Source organism: Cheilinus undulatus, linkage group 4 (genome assembly GCF_018320785.1).
Source record: "Cheilinus undulatus linkage group 4, ASM1832078v1, whole genome shotgun sequence".
Classification (NCBI taxonomy): domain Eukaryota; kingdom Metazoa; phylum Chordata; class Actinopteri; order Labriformes; family Labridae; genus Cheilinus; species Cheilinus undulatus.
In genome coordinates, this window is record NC_054868.1 from 52,672,566 (window position 1) to 52,693,659 (window position 21,094).

The 21,094-nt window shown below is 38.3% G+C and overlaps 1 protein-coding gene across 2 annotated transcripts in view; it reads left to right on the forward strand.

Annotated features, from left to right (window-relative positions):
- Positions 1 to 19,712, forward strand: part of LOC121508499 (complement C3-like) — a 40,830-nt gene extending 21,118 nt beyond the window's left edge. For both annotated transcript variants that reach the window (XM_041785405.1, XM_041785406.1), the window contains 20 exons: positions 350 to 410; positions 1,651 to 1,734; positions 1,823 to 2,026; positions 5,250 to 5,325; positions 5,501 to 5,660; positions 6,878 to 6,991; positions 7,125 to 7,278; positions 8,452 to 8,612; positions 9,262 to 9,417; positions 9,560 to 9,619; positions 9,888 to 9,978; positions 10,434 to 10,485; positions 10,608 to 10,695; positions 11,289 to 11,378; positions 11,967 to 12,072; positions 14,246 to 14,335; positions 14,418 to 14,501; positions 15,211 to 15,291; positions 15,532 to 15,679; positions 16,538 to 19,712. In XM_041785405.1, coding sequence (XP_041641339.1) covers positions 350 to 410; positions 1,651 to 1,734; positions 1,823 to 2,026; positions 5,250 to 5,325; positions 5,501 to 5,660; positions 6,878 to 6,991; positions 7,125 to 7,278; positions 8,452 to 8,612; positions 9,262 to 9,417; positions 9,560 to 9,619; positions 9,888 to 9,978; positions 10,434 to 10,485; positions 10,608 to 10,695; positions 11,289 to 11,378; positions 11,967 to 12,072; positions 14,246 to 14,335; positions 14,418 to 14,501; positions 15,211 to 15,291; positions 15,532 to 15,679; positions 16,538 to 16,682 — 2,205 coding nt within the window. In that variant the 3' untranslated portion in view covers positions 16,683 to 19,712. The remainder of the gene's footprint in view (positions 1 to 349; positions 411 to 1,650; positions 1,735 to 1,822; positions 2,027 to 5,249; positions 5,326 to 5,500; positions 5,661 to 6,877; positions 6,992 to 7,124; positions 7,279 to 8,451; positions 8,613 to 9,261; positions 9,418 to 9,559; positions 9,620 to 9,887; positions 9,979 to 10,433; positions 10,486 to 10,607; positions 10,696 to 11,288; positions 11,379 to 11,966; positions 12,073 to 14,245; positions 14,336 to 14,417; positions 14,502 to 15,210; positions 15,292 to 15,531; positions 15,680 to 16,537) is intronic.
- The last annotated feature ends 1,382 nt before the right edge of the window (positions 19,713 to 21,094 follow it).

Sequence of the window (21,094 nt, forward strand, 5' to 3'; positions counted from 1 at the left end):
GTTTAAAGGTATCACAATGGTTTTGTTTTTGCCAACATAAAGAAAGTTCATGTTCTGGATTTAAGAAGAAGCATCCTTGGGTGTAGCAATAGTTTTACATCTGTAGCATTTATATGATTTAGAGAAAAGAAAACCTTGATAGACCAAGTGGTTTGGTAGCACCTGATTAATTGCTGCTAAGTGTAAGGCTGGGTTCAAGTCCAACCTGTGGCTCCTTGTTTCCCACTTTCTCTCCTAAATTTCGCATTCTGTATACAGTCCTATCTATTAAATGTATATGAGCCCAAACTAAAAATGTGAAGATTTCTGTCCTAAAGAGCAGCCTGTAATGATTTTGTTACCCAAACAGATGGATGGAGTGCAGAAGACTGAGGTTAGGAGTGTGGTGTTGAATCCGTCTGCAGAGGGAGGTAAGATCAACGATTTCCTCTTCTTCTATCCATTTTGGTGTTTATGTCTTTTGTTTCAACCTGAGTTGAGAAATTTTCTCTTAAGCTTCCATTATTCTCTTGTGGCTACAGCTAATGGCAAAACTGATGTATTTGTACCTCTGCTATGAATTTATGTTGAAGCTGTATTGTCGGTCCACATTGGCCTTTAGCTAGCATAGCAGCTAGATACGTGTGTTTTGTGTTTCTTGCTGGTGAATCCATCTTGCAAAGCTCCTGTCTGAACCGTTTAGGCTGATTAGAAAGGGACAGGACCAATCAGCAACGAGGGGTGGTACTCTCTGGTGCAGCAGAGTCGTGACGTAAGCAAGCAGCAACAAGAGACCAGTGCAATTATGGCAGAAGACATAAGCGTGGATGCTGCTAAAGCGCCAGTTTTATCAGAACTTGACGAAATTTCATAAAATCTTTGCTCCTGATGTCTTTTAAATCTTTAAATATCAGTCAACAGCACTGGCCTGACCTGACACTCCAGATAGACTATTTCATATATCCATTGCATGGACATATTCCACGTTAATCTGTAAACCTCCAATCAGTGTTATTTTTGTCAACTAAAACTATTCGTAGACAGCTGAATCATTTTGGCTCTTTTTTTTTCCATGACAAAAACTAGACTAAAACTAACAAAAACAGATCTGTGACGACTAAAACTTACAAAAAACTTAGTTTAGTTTTTGGCAAGATGACTAAAACTAGACTGAAATGTAATGTAGTTTTTGTCGGACATTCAAAATCTGTGATATTTCTCCACTGTGGGTAAATCTGTCAAAATACAATGCATCTATAGTTATTCTGCCTCTCAGCTGTAGAAAGCAGGGACCCCAGGTTTGGCAGAGTGCAGAGAACACACTACCATGATTTGGTACCAGATTTAGGCAAGAAAATAAATGCTTGGACTAAAAGTAAAGACTAAAATGTGATGACTTTATGGACTGAAACTAGACTAAAATGTTTTGGGTTTTTGTCGACTTAAACTAGACTAAAAAGGGTTGAAATGACTAAAAAGTGACTAAAACAAAAATGCATTTAATTAAAAGACTCAAACTAAAACTAAAATAAAAATAGGTGCCAAAATTAACACTGCCTCCAATAAAAAGCATCGGGAAGGGCAAAACTTGCTCTGTTTTTTTTAAATATTTCAGGTTTGGGCTGTATAGCTTTGAAGCATAGGTTTATTGCTCTTTCTCTTCTTCTACAGGAACACAGCTAGTACGTTTACGAAGGATTGAACTGGAGTCTGTTGTGCCAAACTCTGTACCGGAGACTTTCATCAATGTCAGAGGTCAGTTATTGAAAGAATGATGATAAGATTTAGACGTGACCCCGGGAGAGTCGATCATTCCTGAGTCTTCCTCTTCTTTTCTCCACAGGGAACATTCTGGCAGACAGCATCGATAACTCCATCAGTGAGGACTCTCTGGCCTCTCTGATCCGGATGCCCGGAGGCTGTGTGGAGCAGAACTTGGCCTCCATCACTCTGCCGCTCATCGCTACTCTTTACCTGGAGAGAACGGACAACTGGGAGAGTGTCGGTGTGCAGCGGAAGGCTGAGGCTCTCCAGTACATTAAGAGAGGTGAGAGAACTGTTGTACCTTTAGCTTACCTTTAATGTGGACGAATCCACATTATCAATGAGTGTCTGGAAAAATGGTTTTATATGGAGTCATTATTGTTGCAAAACACAAGAACACATTTTCTCTGTTTTTCCTCTAAATTTCTGCTTGCTCTCAAATCTCAAATCTTCTGTTGCTTGCTCATATTTCCTTTGCTAATGCTCAAAGCATTACTCTCTCATTCAGCCCGCTTCTGCTTGCTCGTGAAACTACCACTCTGATTTTATTTTTGTTTTAATTTTGGATATGAAACATTCTCAGCACGTGCCGAGAACTTCTTTTTGTGCTCTTAACGTATTTCTGCTCTTGGATATTTTTTATGATAAACCAACCAATAAGAAACAGACACAGCATTGACCAATCCTGTTGTTGCTGTGCTGTTCTCCAGAAAACATTAGTTTGATCTCACTATGTCCCAACATTCTGTCACATACACACAATGTAAATGAGAGCTAAAAATACATAAAACTTCAACAGCAGTTATTAAAAACTTGTAAAAGATAGCAAAAAATCTTGAATAAATAGTTGAAAAATGTGTCAACTTTTTAAAGTTAAAAAGTCTGAGTTATTGGGCTTGGAAGTCGACTGAGATAATGTGTGTGATAGAATGTTGAGACTCTCAGTGAGGTCAAAGCAAATGCCTCTTTGGGCCAACTATACGAGCTGGGTGTTAAGTCAGCCTTTTCCTCTTCGTCCAACGTAGGGGAAAAGTTTACCCGTACCCCCTGTGTTGTCATGTGTTCATGTTAACATTTGCCAAGAGATAAGGGTTGCAAGAAAACACACTCCCCCCTTTTCTAACTTCAGTCGAGCTAGCGAAAGATGATGTCAGTAACATAAACTACAAGACAGGAAAGTCACACGTTTTTTTGTAGAGCCAAAAGGTCCCTCAAAGGCACCGCAAATGGTTGTTTTGTTTCTTAATTATTTTTGTTGATAATGATTATAACACAGCCTGCTGAGAAAAGAAGCTGGCACTTATTAAATGAGTCAGCACCTGCAGGGAGTGGACAGCTCCATTTACATTACCTCTGAAAAATCAGCACCTGCAGGGAGGGGACAGCTCCTTTTGCATTACCTCTGATAGAATCAGCACCTGTAGTGAGTGGACAGCTCCATTTACATTACCTCTGATACAATCAGCACCTACAGGGAGTGGACAGCTCCTTTTGCATTACCTCTGATAGAATCAGCACCTGCAGGGAGTGGACAGCTCCTTTTTCTATTACCTCTGATAGAATCAGCACCTGTAGTGAGTGGACAGCTCCATTTACATTACCTCTGAAAAATCAGCACCTGCACCAGCTGGGGACAGAACCATTGACATTATCTCTGAGAGAATCAGCACCTGCTGGGAGGGGGCAGCTCCATTTACATAACTGCTGACAGAATCAGCACCTGCAAGCAGTGGACAGCGCCATTGACATTAGCTCTGAGAGAATCAGCACCTGCAGGGAATGGACAGCTCTGCTTTACATTGCCTCTGAAAAATCCACACCTGCAAGGAGGTGACAGCTCCGTTTACATTACCTCTGGAAAATCAGCACCTGTAGGGAGGGGACAGCTTCATTTACATTACCTCAGTGATGTATCTCATAGCTTGTTTTATTGTGTCATTCAAACAGACCTGCTAAAATAAAGCTTTTCTGTCACCTGACCAGCAATGTAAGCTAAAAGGTTTATAATCTGACCACAGATGACTCTCTGTCTCTCATCTTCATGCCTTTGTATTGATAAGTTTTTTTCACAAAGGTTGCTTCAATTGTGTTTCCTTCATTTTATGACCATACCAGAAAAATATTTTTTCAACTCTAGTGAATAAGTGTGGATCTCTTACTGAATTTTGCTATTGTGTCCCAGATGCTCTCGAAATGTTAAACTATGCTCTTGAGTTTTGCAACAATGAAGACTCCATAGTTTAACATTTAAATTAAAGGACCATAGTTATAAATGTAAATATTTGTATGAGAATGAATATTGCATGAGAGGCTATTATCTACAACAGTATATTAATGGATTTAATATGCATCTCTTACACATGTATAGAGGGATGGGTGGATGGATGGATTGTATTAGTCAAACACACTTTGATAGATTAAAAGCTGAACAAATGTTGGATTGAGAGTTGAAAAAATGGCTTTAACAATAATAGATTGATTGATTGATTGTTATCTTTATTTCGATCATGTAAATGACAACTTAAAAAGAGTTAAAAATACAAATAAGAACATCAAAAAATGAAAACAAAATAAGGCAGTAACTTGCATCTGCAAATTCTTAAGCATCTCAGTTTACATGGGCAAAAACGAGTAGGAAGAAGTATAAACTTATCTAATCCTACCCCCTTACATTTTACTGTCGTTCATAACTGAAATCATAACACTGTCTTTAATTTATCAATCATTTTTAAACCTGTAGAACGAATATACAATGTATCCCTCATACACAAAAATATACAATCATTGCTTTTTCATTCATATACCTTCTTCACAAATATACTATACCCTGCAAAATTCTCATCCACATAACAAGCAAGCACCTTGTAGTATTTATTCATCAGTGTACCTCTGGATAATCATTTCTTTATGTCTCTTTTTAAACAGATTTATGCACGAGATTTGTTTCAGTTCTGCTCTCAGTCTGTTCCAGTTTAACTCCACTAACAGTGATGCAGAAACTTTTCAATGTTGTATGCACACGTCTAACCTTAAGATTTGAGTTTTCCCTTAAATTATAACCCCCCTCTCTTTCATAAAACAATTTCTGAATGTTTTTTGGTAGTAAATTATTCCTTGCTTTGTGTAATAGTTGAGCTGTTTTGTGTTCCACCAAGTCAAAAAATTTTAGAGTTTTGGATTTGAAAAATAAGTCATCCGTGTGTGCCCGAAAATCAACATTATGGATGATTCTGATTGCTCTTTTTTGCAGAATGAAAAGTGGTTGAAGTGATGTTTTGTAAGTGTTTCCCCATGCCTCTGTACAGTAATCTAAATAAGGAAGAATCAGTGAGTTATACAGAATGTGGAGTGATTTCTGATCTAGAACATGTTTTGCTTTAGCCAGGACTGAAATGCTGCAAGATTGATTCATACAAAGACACATGGATGGGAACAAACTAAGATGTACAGTTGGATGGTTTATCTTTAAAATTCTGTTGAAAATCCTTTTAATTTCTTCCTTTCAGGCTATGAGAACCAGCTGGCATACAGGAAGAGTGATGGATCTTACCCTCCCTACAGGAGGGAAGGCGCAAGCACATGGTAAAGATAACATTATTGTTTTACAAACGTCTCTTTCCAATGAATTTGGAATCTTGACTTCCGGAAAACTGTAGTTAATACCTTTCATTAGAAAATCCCTATATAACCCCTAGGATGCTGAATTAGATTTAGAATGGGCTAAATGAAGGCTAATACAAGTCCCCCTGTATGACAGGATCACGGCGTATGTGGTGAAAGTTTTCTCCATGGCTTACTCCATCATCGGCGTCAATGAGCAGCACGTGTGTGAGCCTCTTCTCTACCTGCTGAAAAACAAACAACAAATCAGAGGAAACTTCAAAGAGGACAACCCGGTCTACGAAACCCACATGACTGTGAGACACGCACACAGTTCAAACACTCATTACACCATGACAATAATCAAATATTTTAATGTTTACTTTAATTTCTGCCTTCTTCTGTCACATTTCCTGTTAAATTTATTATTATTATTTTTAATTATGTGGGCAAAATATAGGCAGCCATTATTGTTCATAAGAAAATACAAACTTTAGAATTTCCTGTAACTTTCTTGGAATTTAAGCATAAGAACTTCTGGATTAAAGAAGTATCAGGTATGCTGCTCTTGCAGCCTGGAATCTGCTGTATTTGATTCATAACTTATTGCTCTGCGATTTAAGATTGGTTGATCTGTGTTTTTAATTGCAGTCTGTCAAGTGTTATTTCAATAACTCTGCTGGTTGTGCTGCTGCCTTTCTGAGCCAGAGCACTCTTGTAAATGAGATGATTAATCCCAGTGAGGTTTTCCTGGTCAAATACATTTAAATAAAATAAGATAAGATAATATTTATGAAGAACATTTCTTTAGAGAAAATCAAAAGACACAAGGCAAATGATTTGTGTCATTTTTGAAAGGTTAGATATAAATTTAGCTATGAAATAAATGTAAAAGATAAATAAAAGAATGAAAAATTCTAACATTAAGAAATTGGAATAATTAATATCAACAATTATAATAATAATAATACATTTTATTTAAAAAGCATATTTAAAAAGCTCAAAGACACTGTACAATAATAATAAAAGCCATTGCACAAAAAAAGGAAAAGCCAAAAAAGGACGATATCACAGCCAGAGAAACAAACAAGCAATCAATGAAAGTGAAAAGACAACGACAGAACCAAACATTCAAATCCATTTTTAAAAAGGTGAGTTTTCAGCAGTGATTTGAATGTGGATGAGTCCGTACAGTCTTCAATATGTTTGGGGAGTGAGTTCCAGAGGGAGGGGGCGGCTATGGAGAAGGCTCTGTCCCCCCAGGTTCGGTGCTTGGTTCTTATTGGTGGAGAGAGGAGATTGAGGTTTGAAGAGCGGAGATGATGGGAGGGGGTGTGATGGTTTAGGAGGTCAGTAAGGTAGGCGGGGGTCCTGTTAGTTTAGGGCTTTATGGGCGAGGAGGAGGATTTTGTATTGGAGTCAGTGGAGGTTTTGGAGGACAGGGGTAATGTGGTCATGGGAGCGGGGGCAATAATGAATTGAAATGGACGTATCAATGCTGTTATAAACTTCTTTCCTGCATGTGTGTCTCCAGGGTGGTATGCGTGGTGATGACCCTGAGTTAACCCTGACAGCCTTCGTCCTCGTAGCGCTCGCTGAGGCCAGGCAGGCTGGAATCCGCTGCAGTGATCCAGAAGTGAACACTGAGGTAAGTCAGTCCGGATATTACTGTATCGTGCTGGGATATATCATCTGTGCTAACATTTACCAGGACAGAACTTCTGATTTTGGCTATAATTGTTCTGATTGAAACTATTGTGTACCACATCTGTGTGCTGTAGGCAGTCATCCTGAAGACCACTAACTACCTAAAGAAGGCGCTGGTTCCTATGGGGAGGAGACCATACACCGTGGCCATCGCCTCCTATGCACTGGCTCTGATCGGGGAGGATCAGAAATCCAAAGCGTTCCGGAATTTAATGAGATTGGCTATAGGTATCTAAAAATTATTATTATTATTATTATTATTATTATTATTATTATTATTATTATTCTTTTTTATTATTAATAATATATTTTAAATTATTTTATCATTATTTATTATTATTATTATTATTATTATTATTATTATTATTATTATTATTAATATATTTTAAATTATTTTATCATTATTATTTTTTATTATTATTATTATTTTTATCATTATTATTGTTTATAATAACAACAAACATTTTGGAAGGCAAGTTTTTTTGTTTGTTTTTTTTTTAAAGAAAATTCCCCATAGAAACCCATCAAAACCACAATTTTTTATCCCTCAGCCATTACAGTTAAAAACAAAAAACATGCATTTTTATGGTATTAACATTTATTCTCAAGCTATTGCTTCAAATTTCCAATTTTCCTTGTCATCAAATGTGGGAAGTTGGATGCTTTTCATGGTTTTCTCTTGGGGCATTGTTAAAAAAAATTTATTCAAATCTGAAAATCTGAACAAAAGCAAAACAATGCTTGAAATTGAAGGTTTTTATATTATTAACATATTCCAGGCTGTGATAATTTCCTTTAAGGGAATCCAGTTTTAATGTAGTCTATGAAAAACATTTCATTTTGTGTTTTTTAAAATCATAAACATCAGAGTTTTGCACTTAAACTGCATTTAAAGGTTTCAGTTCCCAAAAATCTATTAATTTTTGATTTTTATAATCAGGTTTGATCTTGATTTTAAAAAGTAACGGAAAATAAATTGGGAAAAAAATCATGTTTATTATTTTTATTGTTATTTATGTATGCTGCTAATTTTGTTCATTAACACCCAGACTGTAAAAATGTATTTTACATCATGTGAGGGTTCTATTTATTTACTTTAACTAAGCCTGCGTATAAAACTGCAAATAACAATGCTTAAAAAGGAGATACATACCATGATGGACAGTCTGAGACACTGATCTATTTCATATAAAGAGAATATTTGATTATTTTATTAAGATACAGTAGGTTTAAAGCACTTCCCTTTTTTTTAACTAAATAAGTGGGTTACTGACAGGGAGAAACTTTATCTCCTAAAACGTTTGAATGCTGTCACATTAACAGGAGATCCTAGCACATTAGTGAGTCATTTTTTACTCCTGCATGTTTCTTAATGTACATTCCTCTTGCTCTCTCCTCCAGCTGGACATTTTCCTGACAGACATAACCATTTGTTCTCTCTGGAGGCGACGGGCTACGCTCTGCTCGCTCTGATCAAGTTGGGACGTATGGCTGAGGCAGCAGCACCCTTTAAATGGTTAAACAGCCAGCGGAGGATAGGGGGAGGATACGGATCCACCCAGGTAACAGCTGTTAAAGTACTGCCCAGAACTTTTAGGTGTGTTTGGGCCAAAAACTTAGAATGAAGTAAGGCATGTATTGACGAAAAATCCTATCAGAGGGAGGGAGGATTGACACAACTCTGGTTGTACACTGGATGTCCTTGCATAATACAAGGGGCATGGGGAAAAATATGTTAAAATTTTTTTTAGGGCACACCTTTAGGGCGGAGAAGAGGTGGATGTAGGTAGAGTAGGCATGGCCTGAGATACCATCACGTTGGGTAGTAGGGTTTCCATGAGCTCATGGTCCTGCTGTGGATTACCCAGGGGCCCAAAAACTGTCAGAGGTCAAGCTTGACTCTGCCCCCTTCCAGCCCTACATTGTGGCCCATCGGACCCTGTGATAAATCTTTAAAGCCCTACTTGCCTTAAAGTTATGCACATGACTGTAAATCTAACCAGTTTATTTATAACTGTTAAGTTCTCTGATTAGTTCTGCTTCATGTTGTCCAATTTCTCCACAGTATGGGGAAGCAGGAGTTTATTTATCAGGTTCATTAGGTCCAGTTTCTGCTTATAAACTTTGATTGTACAAAAACAAGACTTTATTTGAATCTAAATTTGAAAACTGTTCAGAAAAATGTTAATTTTCCTGTTTGTTCTCTACTAGTCCACCATGGTGGTGCTGCAGGCCCTGTCCGAGTATCTGATCCACCTACCTCCTCCCGCTGACCTCAGTCTGAATGTAGACGTCAGGATAACAGGACGAAGGGAGATACGCTACCATTTCAACCCAACGACCGCCTACGCAGCTCGATCGTCCAGAGTGAGAGACTAGATAAAAAAAAAACTGGATATTATTTTAAAAAGTATCCATATCAGTCTTTTTAAGCACAAACCTTCAGGATGTTTCATGTACTTACCTATTTTACAATGCAATTTAAAAAATAACATTTTTTTTTCTGAAGCTGCCTGCTGATCTTGATTTTGAAGTTGAGGCTCAAGGAAACGGTCAGGGAATACTGGAGGTAAGAGAGGGTTTTTGGTTCTATTACATGTTTTACATGTATTCAACAGTAAATGTTCTAATTCATTTTTATAACCCCAATTCCAAAAAACTTAGGGCACTGTGTAATATGTAAATAAAAACAGAATGTAATAATTGTCAAATTTTACATTTTGCACAGCACCTCAAATTTTTCAGAAACTATGTTTTTATATATACATTGAATTTTAAGGCCTAATGTTATTGTTTTTCCTGTGAATGATTTCTGCCTCTTGTGTGTCTTTCTAAAGGTTGTGACTTATTACAACCAGCTGCATGAAGTGGAAGAGAAAATGCCCTGTCAGCACTTTGAGCTCAACGTCACTATTGAAGAATCCAGCGGTAAAATCATCTCTCACACACATCCAATAAATTCAGCACAGTCTGTCTGTGCAACATTCTGCTGTGTGCCCCATGGAAATTTGCAGTAAAGTAAAACATTATCCTGCCCGGCAACAGCAGAGACGGAAAATTCTGATAGGATGACTTAGTGTTCTCTTTGATTTAACCCTTTACGTGCCAACACAGATTAAAAAAAGGTGTTTTTTAAAGGTTTTTTTTTCTCAGAAACAGTTTGTTTTTAGGTTGATTTTTTAATTATGAAATGATGAAATAGAATTTGGACCAAGAAACAACCATTTCCTTAAATAAATAACACAAGTATTACTTATATGATTTTATGTGTTTAACCATCCTTCAGCATAAGTATTTTTAAATGATAACTACATTTAAGAAATCTAACTGAATAAGCAAACAGATGAGTGTTAATAATGCTTTGTGTCCATCTGATATCACAGAAAACCCTCCAGCAGATGTCATAAAATCTTACCAGATCACCATCAAAGTGAGGTACGTTTGAGTCAGTATCTCTCAGTTCAAACCTCTTTCACTTACAGTTGTTGCTCTTTTCATAAAAGCACCTTAGTGTGAGAAATCCTTTGTCTGAGCTGGTGTCTGTTTCTGTCCTCCAGGGCGCTGGGACCCCGCGATGTCAGGATGGTCATTCTGGATGTCAGCCTGCCCACAGGGTTCACCCCAGAAAACTCAGACTTGGAGATGGTAATGAGCTCAAAGTACTGTTTTCAAAGTGTGGGAGAGTGGGCCTCTCCTTAAAGAAACAGGTGTAACAGGTGTTTCAGTCTGGCAGCATGTTTTGGTACCAATATGCACCACTTTGCAAACATTTTTCACCAGGAAAGTTGCAAGGTGCGCCGAAAAAATACTGGTGTTTTTGGTGTTTCAAAATAAGTTCGCTTTAATAAAGACAGTGAATAGAAGCTCAAGAGACAGTCTGCAATACAACAGTAAACATACATAGTAATAGAATAATAGTAGTTTTTTAATCTTTTTGTCCTTAATGCATGCAAGCTGAATCTGTGATCAGCCAGGATGGACTGGGCCTGTCGGAGGGTCCTAACTTTGTACATCCTTGTCTGGTACTGCATGTCACCATTACCACCGCCATTACTAAGTCAATTCTGGTGCTTTATGCAAAGAGTGGTGAATGTCCCTGCATTTTGCATCCAAAAAAATGTTTGGAAGGTGATGAATATTGGCATTTTTGGCTTGAAATAATCAGGGACATAAGACACAGAGCTCACAAAGTCAGTCTGAAAGCTCTGACTTCTGATTTTCTCTCTGTGTTTGTCCAGTTGTCCAACTCAGTGGATCGCTACATCAACAACTTCAAGGTTGTTGACAACCTGAGTGACAGAGGCTCTCTGATCCTGCACCTGTTCAAGGTAAAACTTTCTGGGGAAAAGTTGCATTTACTCATTTGCTATCATTTAGCTGCTGTAGATGTATGGTGACTCAGATCCTGGAGTGGGGGCCTCCTGGTCGTTCCAAAGTCGAGACTGAAAATTAAAAGTAATTGGGCCTTTTCCATCAGGGTCCCTCAACTTTGGAACGACCTGCCCAAGGAGATAAGGCATGCAGAATCAGTGTTTACTTGTAAATCACTTCTTAAAACCCTCTTTACAGAAGTGCTTTTATTTTTTTAATCAAAATTGACCTTATTTAGCAAATAAAGTATGTGTGAACTTAAACTTAAAGAAAAGGAGTACTGACAGCCTGTTTGTGTCCAAATGTGGGCTACAATATCCTACGGTGCCTCTGAATTCACACAGGAATAAAAACGCAGATAATCTCTGGGATTAATGCTAATTATCCAAGGTTTCCAGCTAATTCCCCTCCTGTGCAAACTGGACTTTAGACAATAATCCACTTCTTTCTAATTACATGTAAAAATATTGACTGTTAAATGCTGAGTACATGGTGGAGAAAAATGTCTCTTTATTGTTTGTTTTTCCTCTGCTTTCCTCCTCCAGGTGTCTCACAAAGAGCCAGAGATCCTGATCTTCAGGCTCCAGCAGAGCTTCAAAGTTGGCCTCCTGCAGCCCTCCTCAGTTACCGTCTATGAGTATTACAACCCTGGTAAGAAAACGAATTCTGTGGCTCAGACGGCCCAGTGGTTAGGTCGTGCCCCATGTATGCTGTAGGCAGCCGAGTTAAAGTCCAAGCTGTGGCTCCTTTCCTGCATGTCTTTCATCCCTATTTCTGACTCTATCCACTGTACTCCTCTCTAAATAAAGGAATAAAAAGCCCTACAAATATCCATCCATCCATTTTCTATACTGGAGTGGCTGGAGCCTATCCCAGCTGTCATTGGGCAAGAGGCGGGGTGCACCCTGGACTGGTCGGCAACCAATCACAGGGCCCACATATAGAGGCAGACAACCAGGCACGATCACGTTCACAGCTATGACCAATTTAGAGTCACCAGTTAGATCCTAATGAGCATGTTTTTGGTGATGGGAGGACACCAGAGAACCCGGAGAGAACCCACACATGCACAGGGATAACATGCAAACTGTGCACGGAAACGCCCTGACCTGGAGCGAACCAGGGACCTTCTTGCTGTGAGGCAACAGCACTAACCCCTGCGCCACCATGCAGCCCCCCTACAAATATATATATCTTTCAAAGATTTAAATCTTAAATAAAAATGAGATATCCACAGGACACCAGTAGCCTAATCTCTAATTTCCACATACATAGGCTGTGCTGCAGTCTGCTCATGAAGCGCACAGAGCAAACTGTTCCCTCTCTAGTCAGTCTTTGTAATCCCACTGCCTGTACTCCGGTCCAGCTCCGGCATGTCCCAGAAGCACCACGCCACTCCACTTTAGTGAAGATATGTGTCAGGTATCAAGTCCAATCTATGACTGCTTTCCTCATGTCTTAGCCTACTCTCTCTTCCAATTTTTACTCTTAAACTCTTAAATTTTAAAATAAAAGAAAGATGTAGCCTATTAGGGCTGGGCAATTAATCCAAATTAAGATTTAATCGCAATATGTCCTACTGCAATTTTCAAATCACAAAAGGTGCAATATTCCTTTGAAATGAAAAATGTGTTAAAATACCACTTTAATAAAATTTTTATGTAGCAGAGGTATGTTCCACTCATCATGCAAACATCTAAGTTTCAGTATTTTAGAATTGTTAGCAAAAATCAAAATGAGAATGACATTAAAGTTAACATTTCTTTCAATACAACAATTCATGCTGAATTTGCAATATGAGTCAAAATAATTGCAATTAAATACTTTTCAAAATCATTCAGCCCTAGTTTAATCTATTTAATGTTGCAGTGGTTAAAATATAGAAGGACTAAATGCTCATGTTAACTGAAAATACATAAGGTATGGAACTTAAAAAATAACCACACATTAAATCGCCATTGCAGTATTGGAAAAAATTAATCGCAATTAGATTATTTTCCCAAATCATTCAGCCCTATAGCCTATAATATTACCCTTAAATTATCCTTAATGTCTTTAAATTGGTCTGCAGTGCTCTCTGGAGCTTATAGCTCCCTCTCTAGTCATTTTTGCGATTCTACTACATGCACTCTGTTCTGTCTTCAGAATTTGCGGGAAGCGCTACTCTGCTCTGCTCCATTCGTCATATTTAGCACGTCTATTTTCAGCAGAGGCTGCTGCTAAAACATTTGAATCCACAGGGCAGATTGATACGAACAATGTTAAGTCACAAACAACCAGATTTTATTTGACACCACATGTTCTTTTTAGGAAATGTGGACCTTTTAATTTTTTATGCACAGTAGGAGCAACAAATCACAAAGTAATCTCAGAATGAATATCAAAAAACTGATCTCTGATGGTTGCGTTACTGTTAATTTACTTCTTCTGATGTGTGAATGAAGAATGAAGGCTGTTCCCTGATCTGGTACAAGGTGTAAAACAGCTCCTCAAGGCAAAGATGCACCTAATTGTCTCTTATTTATCCACTTTTATTTGTTGTTGTTCTGAAATGTGCGTTTCAGTTTTTGCTCAGCCCTGAGTTTGTCATTATTTAGGCGACCACAAGAGGAGGCCAAAGCACCAATGGGCATTCTGTCAATGAACTGACTATTTATTACTATTTCCTGTTTGTTTTTAGATGAATGCATGCTCTGGGTAGACTGCGGAAACTGAATTTTCCCTTGGGATAAAGCTGTCTGAATCTGAACTAAAATGTCAGAGTTGCTGTTCACCACAGCCACTGCTGGTGGCTGATATCATACTCTTCCTGTTTGTTTCTCAGATCACCGCTGCAGTCGTACCTACAGCCCCAGAGAGGACAGAGAGGAGCTAACACAGATCTGCAGGGACAACATCTGTCGCTGCACGCAGGGTAAATCATGCACATGTCCAGTGTTGGCAGAGTTACTACCAAAACTGTTAAAACTGACTTTAAATGTTCTTTTAATCTCCAGGTGACTGCTGCATCTCCAAAACAGATACTGAAAACTTCCCCAACAAAGAAAGGGAAACGTTTGCCTGCAAGAGTTTACACCACGGTATAAAACAGCACCTCACCCTCACAGCTTTAACAAACTTTTTATACTCCTGAATGAAGTGGATTTCCTGTTTCACTAAACCACAAACACCCCTGAAAAAGTCTGATGACACTTTGTCAAGCCCTGCCCTCCTAGTTCTACATCAGATCTTTTGTCACCAGTCTTCTTCCTGTTTGAAAAAACTTAAAGCATCCTTTGCTTTGACATTTTGTTTATATTTTATTGATTTCATGCCCTTATAAAACCAAGTTTGAATGAAAGAAAACAGACAGAGATAGTAGGGTGTATAGGAGTATCTCCAAATCTCTAAAATCTTGTTGGAACAGAAAACAAATGCCCAGATTAAGATGTAGATATCTTGAGTTGTTCTAGCAGACACCCCAAGATCACCTTTAACCCTTGTTACAGAAATCAAACTCAATTTCCCCACGATGCTCTGAGGAAACTTGGCCTAGGCAAAAGTTTGTCCAACCGGGACTAGCCCAGCAATGGTTGCTATTAAAGGGGGCCCTCTGATTGGTGGGTTAGTACAGGGGACCCCAAAGTGGGGGTCAGGGCCCCTCAGGGGGTCGTGAAGATCTGAGGGAGGAGGGGGCAAGATTCTTACCAAAGCACAAATAGGGAATAGGGAACATGAGCACATTACTGGGGTATATCACTAAAGACCTCATAATAAAAAGCAAGAAATGAAGATTTTCTTTTGCATCAGTTTTCCAGGTAAAGGTGCTGAATGTCAGCCAGAGTTACTACGACAAATACGAGATGGAGATCACACAAGTCATAAAGCTGGGTGAGTCGATGCCATTACTGTGTTTTGTTTTGTTTTTTAAAGGAAATCTGATTCTTAACTCTAAAATGACAGCTGATAAAATCTAGGTGTAAAATACTATGTAAGATTAAATAAAAATGTAATTTGTCCATCATCAAAATAACTCATATTTGCACTGATTTGTGAATCTCCTTTTTTTTTTAACCTACATAAACACCTGTTATGCTAATTTATCCTGTGAATACCCTCTCTTCCATCCAGGTGTGGAGGCTGGAGTTGAAGTGGGACAAAGGAGGTTTTTCATGTCTCATGGAGGCTGCAGAGATGATCTGAACCTGAAGGAGGGCTCCCAGTATCTCATCATCGGCCCCAAAGATGACCAGTGGAACGTCGATAGTGAAACCAACAAGTAAGACGACAAAAACACTTAGTCTTGTTGTTACAACTTAACATGGAGCAGTAAAATAAAAACTATTGACACTGCAAGGCTGAGGATGGTTTGGACAGATAATCTGTTCCAACAAGCCTCAAATCAAGCCACTCCCCTTTCTCTTAACCAGTCTAGTCGAGTGTGTAGTCTTCTTAAAATGCCAGCTTTACTTAAGGTTTATTTAATGTTGTCAGGAAAAGTAAACCTTTGAAATCCAGGCATTCTATGAATCTCAGTGTTTAAAGAGTCAGAAAAATGCCAGATGTTTTCCCTGAAATAATTGCAAAGGCCCTTTTGCAATTTGCAAAAAACAGTTTTTCAATGTTAAGACCTTTGTCTTGTTTGTGTGCTGGTGGAGAGTTAGCGAAACAGTAATAGGTTGGCCTGATTCCAAGTCTGCCATCAGGAAGATCCATCTTGCAAAACTTGATGCCCTTGTTTCTGGTCAGAGAACGACCGGACCAATCAGCATCATTTGAGTATGAAGAGGAGGTAGCTACAGGGACAGTTTAGTTGAATTGACTGCAAACCTGTAAACAATGGTGGCTAGAGAACAAGATCAGCATGGATGCAGCTGTAGAAGTTCTATCAGGCCTGGACATACTGCTAAGACAGCGGTAAGAAGATAAAACACAGCTGGACAAGACGTGGGCATCAGAAACAAGACAAACAACTACATACTGACAAAACCCACCTTGTATGGCTAGATTAGAATTAACTTGTTTAATTCTTTACTATATGTTAGAACAATGTGTATATACAACCATAAACGTGTTTTTTTCAAAGAGTAACCTACATGAAGCCGTTAATCCTCTCTTTTATTCACCTTTGTGTCAGGTACGTCTACATGTTAGGAAAGGACACCTGGGTGGAGCGCTGGCCTTCGTCTGCAGAGTGCTCCAGCAATCCAAGCATGCAAGCGAAGTGCAGGAACCTGGATGATACTGCGAATGAACTGTCGCTCAACGGCTGCAGGCTGTAGAGATGTCATGTTGGAACGTTGGGAAAACAACTGTGCAACACAAAGATCCAATGCTCCTTTCAAACCTGCAATAAGGATGTATCAACGTGTTCTCTGTTTTTTAGTTAAGAATGAACTGAAGATGCTTAGTTATCGCCACACAGCCTGACATTTTGCTTAAAACCTTTTTTCCTCAACAGAAAAAAAAGAAACAGTCTAGTTTTTTATGAGTTTTATTACTTATACAGTAAATAGAACAATAACAACAACACACTACTTTTACAATATAATATGTATCACTAAACTGAGATCACAATACAACTTTATCTGAATTTTATCACTTTTATTATCAAGAAAAAAATGCTGTTTATACTCTACCACTTAAACCAAATTAAAAAAAAATCCTTATCCAAAAAATTCTGATATTGCACAAATATAACCTGAGTAAATACAAAATGCAGTTTTTAAATTATGATTTATTTATTAAGGGGAAAAGCCATCCAAACCTTCCTGGCTCTGTGTGAACACTAATTCCTCCCTTGTTAAACATGAATTAACTGTGATTAACCACGTTTTAGAAAGCTGAATTCAGTTTCACGGTCCACATCCAGACCTGGTTACTGCCAGACTTGTTGAATGAAGAAATCCCTTAAATAAAACCTGTCTGACCAAATTAAGTAGGCTAAAAGATCTCCAACACATCATGGTGCCATATAAAGAAATTTAAGAACAGGACAGGAACAAAGTCACTGACATCTACCAGTCTGAAACGGTTACAAAGACATTTCTGGGGCTTCAGGACCCTCCAATGTAATTAAATGAAAACTATTCTGCAAAGATGAGTGGGACAACATTCCTCCACAGGGATGTAAAAGACTCATCCAAAGTATCTCAAATGCAGTTGTTGCCACCAAGGATGGAACAACCAGTTATTAGGTTTAGGGGGAAATGGCTTTTTTATATAGCCAAGAAGGTTTGAATGGCTTTGTTTACTTAATAAATGAAATAATAATTTGAAAACTCAGGTTATTTTTGTCTAGTATTAAAAGTTTTGATGATCTGAAACATTTAAGACAAATATGCAAAGAAAAATAAATGATCAGGGGACAAAATGGGGCTTGAAAGTGGCGCACGCCACTTTCCATGCAAAGGTTGTGATTTATAAAAATAATCTTGGCAGGAGAATATGCGCACCGGTACGTCAACTTTGATCCTTGCGCACGAACATTTTGGAGACGGGGGAAACTTGCAGTGCATATGGTGAGGTGTTGAATTGAAGCCAGTTTCATCTCATACATTTAATGTCATCACATATCAGACTTATAGACCTGCGTAATTATAAACAGCCAAGTCTGCAGTGTTATAGATGTGTTCCTTTAGTAATAATAATAATAATATCTTGAATTTATATAGCGCCTTTCAAGAAACCCAAGGACGCTTTACAGGAACACATAGACATGGACAAACTATGTGAGGGGTAGGATGAGTGTAAGGGGTGCTTTAGTAAGTCATTAGGTCTACTACTATATGCACAATGTTCATATATCATACTTTCATCTTCAAATGATACAGAGCGGTGATAGCACTGATTGATTAGTATTAATTGTGACAAGGTGTGTACAATCAGTCTAACTGCTGAGTCAGCATAGTACAGTGACACTCGTGCGTAATGCTGCACAATGGATGCACTGGCACTGCTGGAAGATCATGCAAGTGGTAGGATCAGGATGGAGAGAGACTTTAGGGACCACGAAGATTTTCTGGCCCATGATGATGACTGGCTAATAAGCTGATTAAGATTCCCTAGAGCAGTGCTCTTGGATCTATGTGCTGAACTGGGCCCAGTGTTAGACAGAACCACCTGCCAGAACCGCGCCATCCCGGTGAATATACAGGTGCTGACCACTCTGGGATTTCTGGCAACCGGCTCCTTCCAGCAGGAATTAGGCTACAGGTATGTGTTTGATATAATTAACGATACATAATTTTACATTTTCTGTCTAAAACCCCTTTTGGGTATGATATAATACAGTTAAATACTGTCCTTAGGTCTGGGATATCGCAGCCATCCCTCAGCACACTAAAGCCAGCCATTTTGGATGGCATTATGAACATGACCAGTCGACACATCAGGTTTCCTTACACTGTGGGTGAACAGGCCAAGATTAAAAGGCAATTTGCAGTAATGTCCGCTTTCCCAAATGTAATTGGCGCAATTGACTGCACTCATGTTGCTATAAGGGCTCCGAGTGAAAATGAATTTGTCTATGTGAACCCACAAAAATGTGCACACAATCAATGTACAAATTACTTGTACCTCAAACATGGTTTTGACAAACTTAGTGGCACGGTGGCCTGGGTCAACACATGACTCATTCATCCTGACGCACAGCAGTGAAGGGAACAGACTGCAGATCACTCTGTGGCACTCAGTCACACTTTTTACAGCGGTGACGACGTTCTCCCACTCGCTTGTTTTTCTTTTATTAGTGATGCGACTACTGTGACCACCAAATAAAATGATTTTTCTAGCCTCCACCTCACCCACAAGCACCTCTATTTTAGTCTACGTGAAATTCCTTTTCCTTGTCATCTCTGCCATGCATAAAATGCCGTCGATCAGTAGGCTTATTTATATGCATAAACATTCATGAGGTACTTTGCATTGACCATTCATGGTAAAATGTGGGTGTGTAGAGGCCGGGAAGTGAGATGAATCCACCTGCGCAATCTTCCAGGTGGACTGTGATTTATAAAGGGAAAAGTGCTTGGGAGTGTGCGCACGCACGGTTTTATAAATCAGATTATTTTTTGGCGCACGCCATTTTCAGCTTTTGGGCGCACGTACACTTTTAGTATGGATCCTACGCAATGTTTTATAAGTGAAGGGATTAAATAGTAATTTTTCACAACACTTGCTGAATTCATGTTATGAGGAAGCTTCTATAAATAATTTCATATAGGGGTGTCTTGATGTTGTATTCTAAGACTGTTATGTCCTAAGAATTGTATGACATCTGCTCAAATAAACTAAACATTGTTTGTGCTGCACACTGACTGCATGTTACTGTATATCGACAATGTGTCTCCATTCCTTTGGGCTGGGTTTATGTGCTCTACATCAGCTAGTAAGCAAGCAGAACTCTAAATATTTTGGCTTCATCACCAGACAACTGTAGCTCCGTCCATCTCAATGGATAGTTCATAACGATGCACACTGCAGCTGAATCCTCTCCCTAATGACTACCGTCTTCTGTTGCATCAGAGGGGAAGAATCAGTAAAAATAAACACGTTATGATGTGGTCAAAATTGCACATGTGCTACAGGATTAGTTAATTTGATCATTCATTAAAGGAATTATATTTATTCTGAATGTAATGTAACTTATTTTGCAATATGAAATACTGAATTGTCTTTTTTCAGACTATTGTCATGATAATGTTCTCATAAGAGGAGGTCCTCACCTGGTGGCTCTGTTAAGTGTGACAGCCGCATATTCAACACACTCCTCCTCTTCCTCCTTGTGTCTGGGGTGTTCAGCTAGTCTGATGTTTGAGTAGAAAGAATCAGCCTGGTTCCTGATGAAGATAACAGTTGAATAATGAAGCTCATCCTGCTCCTCTTGCTGCCTGTGAATGTGGAGAAACTTTATATAAAACCTTAAAAACTGCACCAGGCTACATGACCATCTCGTTTGACTAAAACGAAATTGCTAAAGAAAACTCTGTCGTCTAAACCATTATTTAGACAGACAGACAGACAGATGCTTTACTGACCACGAAGGCAATTCAATTTTCAACTGTTCCATTATACACATAACAAGAACAGTGAAACAAAACAATAAGATCTAAAAACAGAGAGAACAGTGGTTCAGTGGTTATTTTTGGTATTCAAAATCATAATCATTTATCTAAATGCAAAAGACGTTTACACTTACAAAGAATCTGATCTGGTTTTGCAGTACAAAACAGTGAAGAAGAATAAGGATAACACTTTATTTGAGTGGGCCATGATTACTGAATAGTACCAAGTAATTTTAGAGTAGTTACAAAGTAATGCTCAGGAATAAGGTGGTAATTACATTTCAATAACTTGGAATGTTATAAGTAATAACTGGGAAATATAGTAATATTAAAGCTCTATTTAATTGTAATAATAGAATAATTATCAAGCAATTCCTCATAATGTCTGATATTCTGGTATCCACTAGTAATTAGGTGGTGTTTTACCAAGTAATTTCTTAAAAATAAGATGATGCCTTTCTTCAAGTTGTTTGAAAATTCCCAGGTATTTTTTTAGGTAGTTACTTAATGCTTTCCTTTATACATTTAAGGTTATTTTCAGGTAATTTCTGAAAACTTCCTTTACAATTCACAAGAAACTTAGAAAAAATTAGAAATATTTAGGCCTCAAAACAATGAGACAAGTGTTC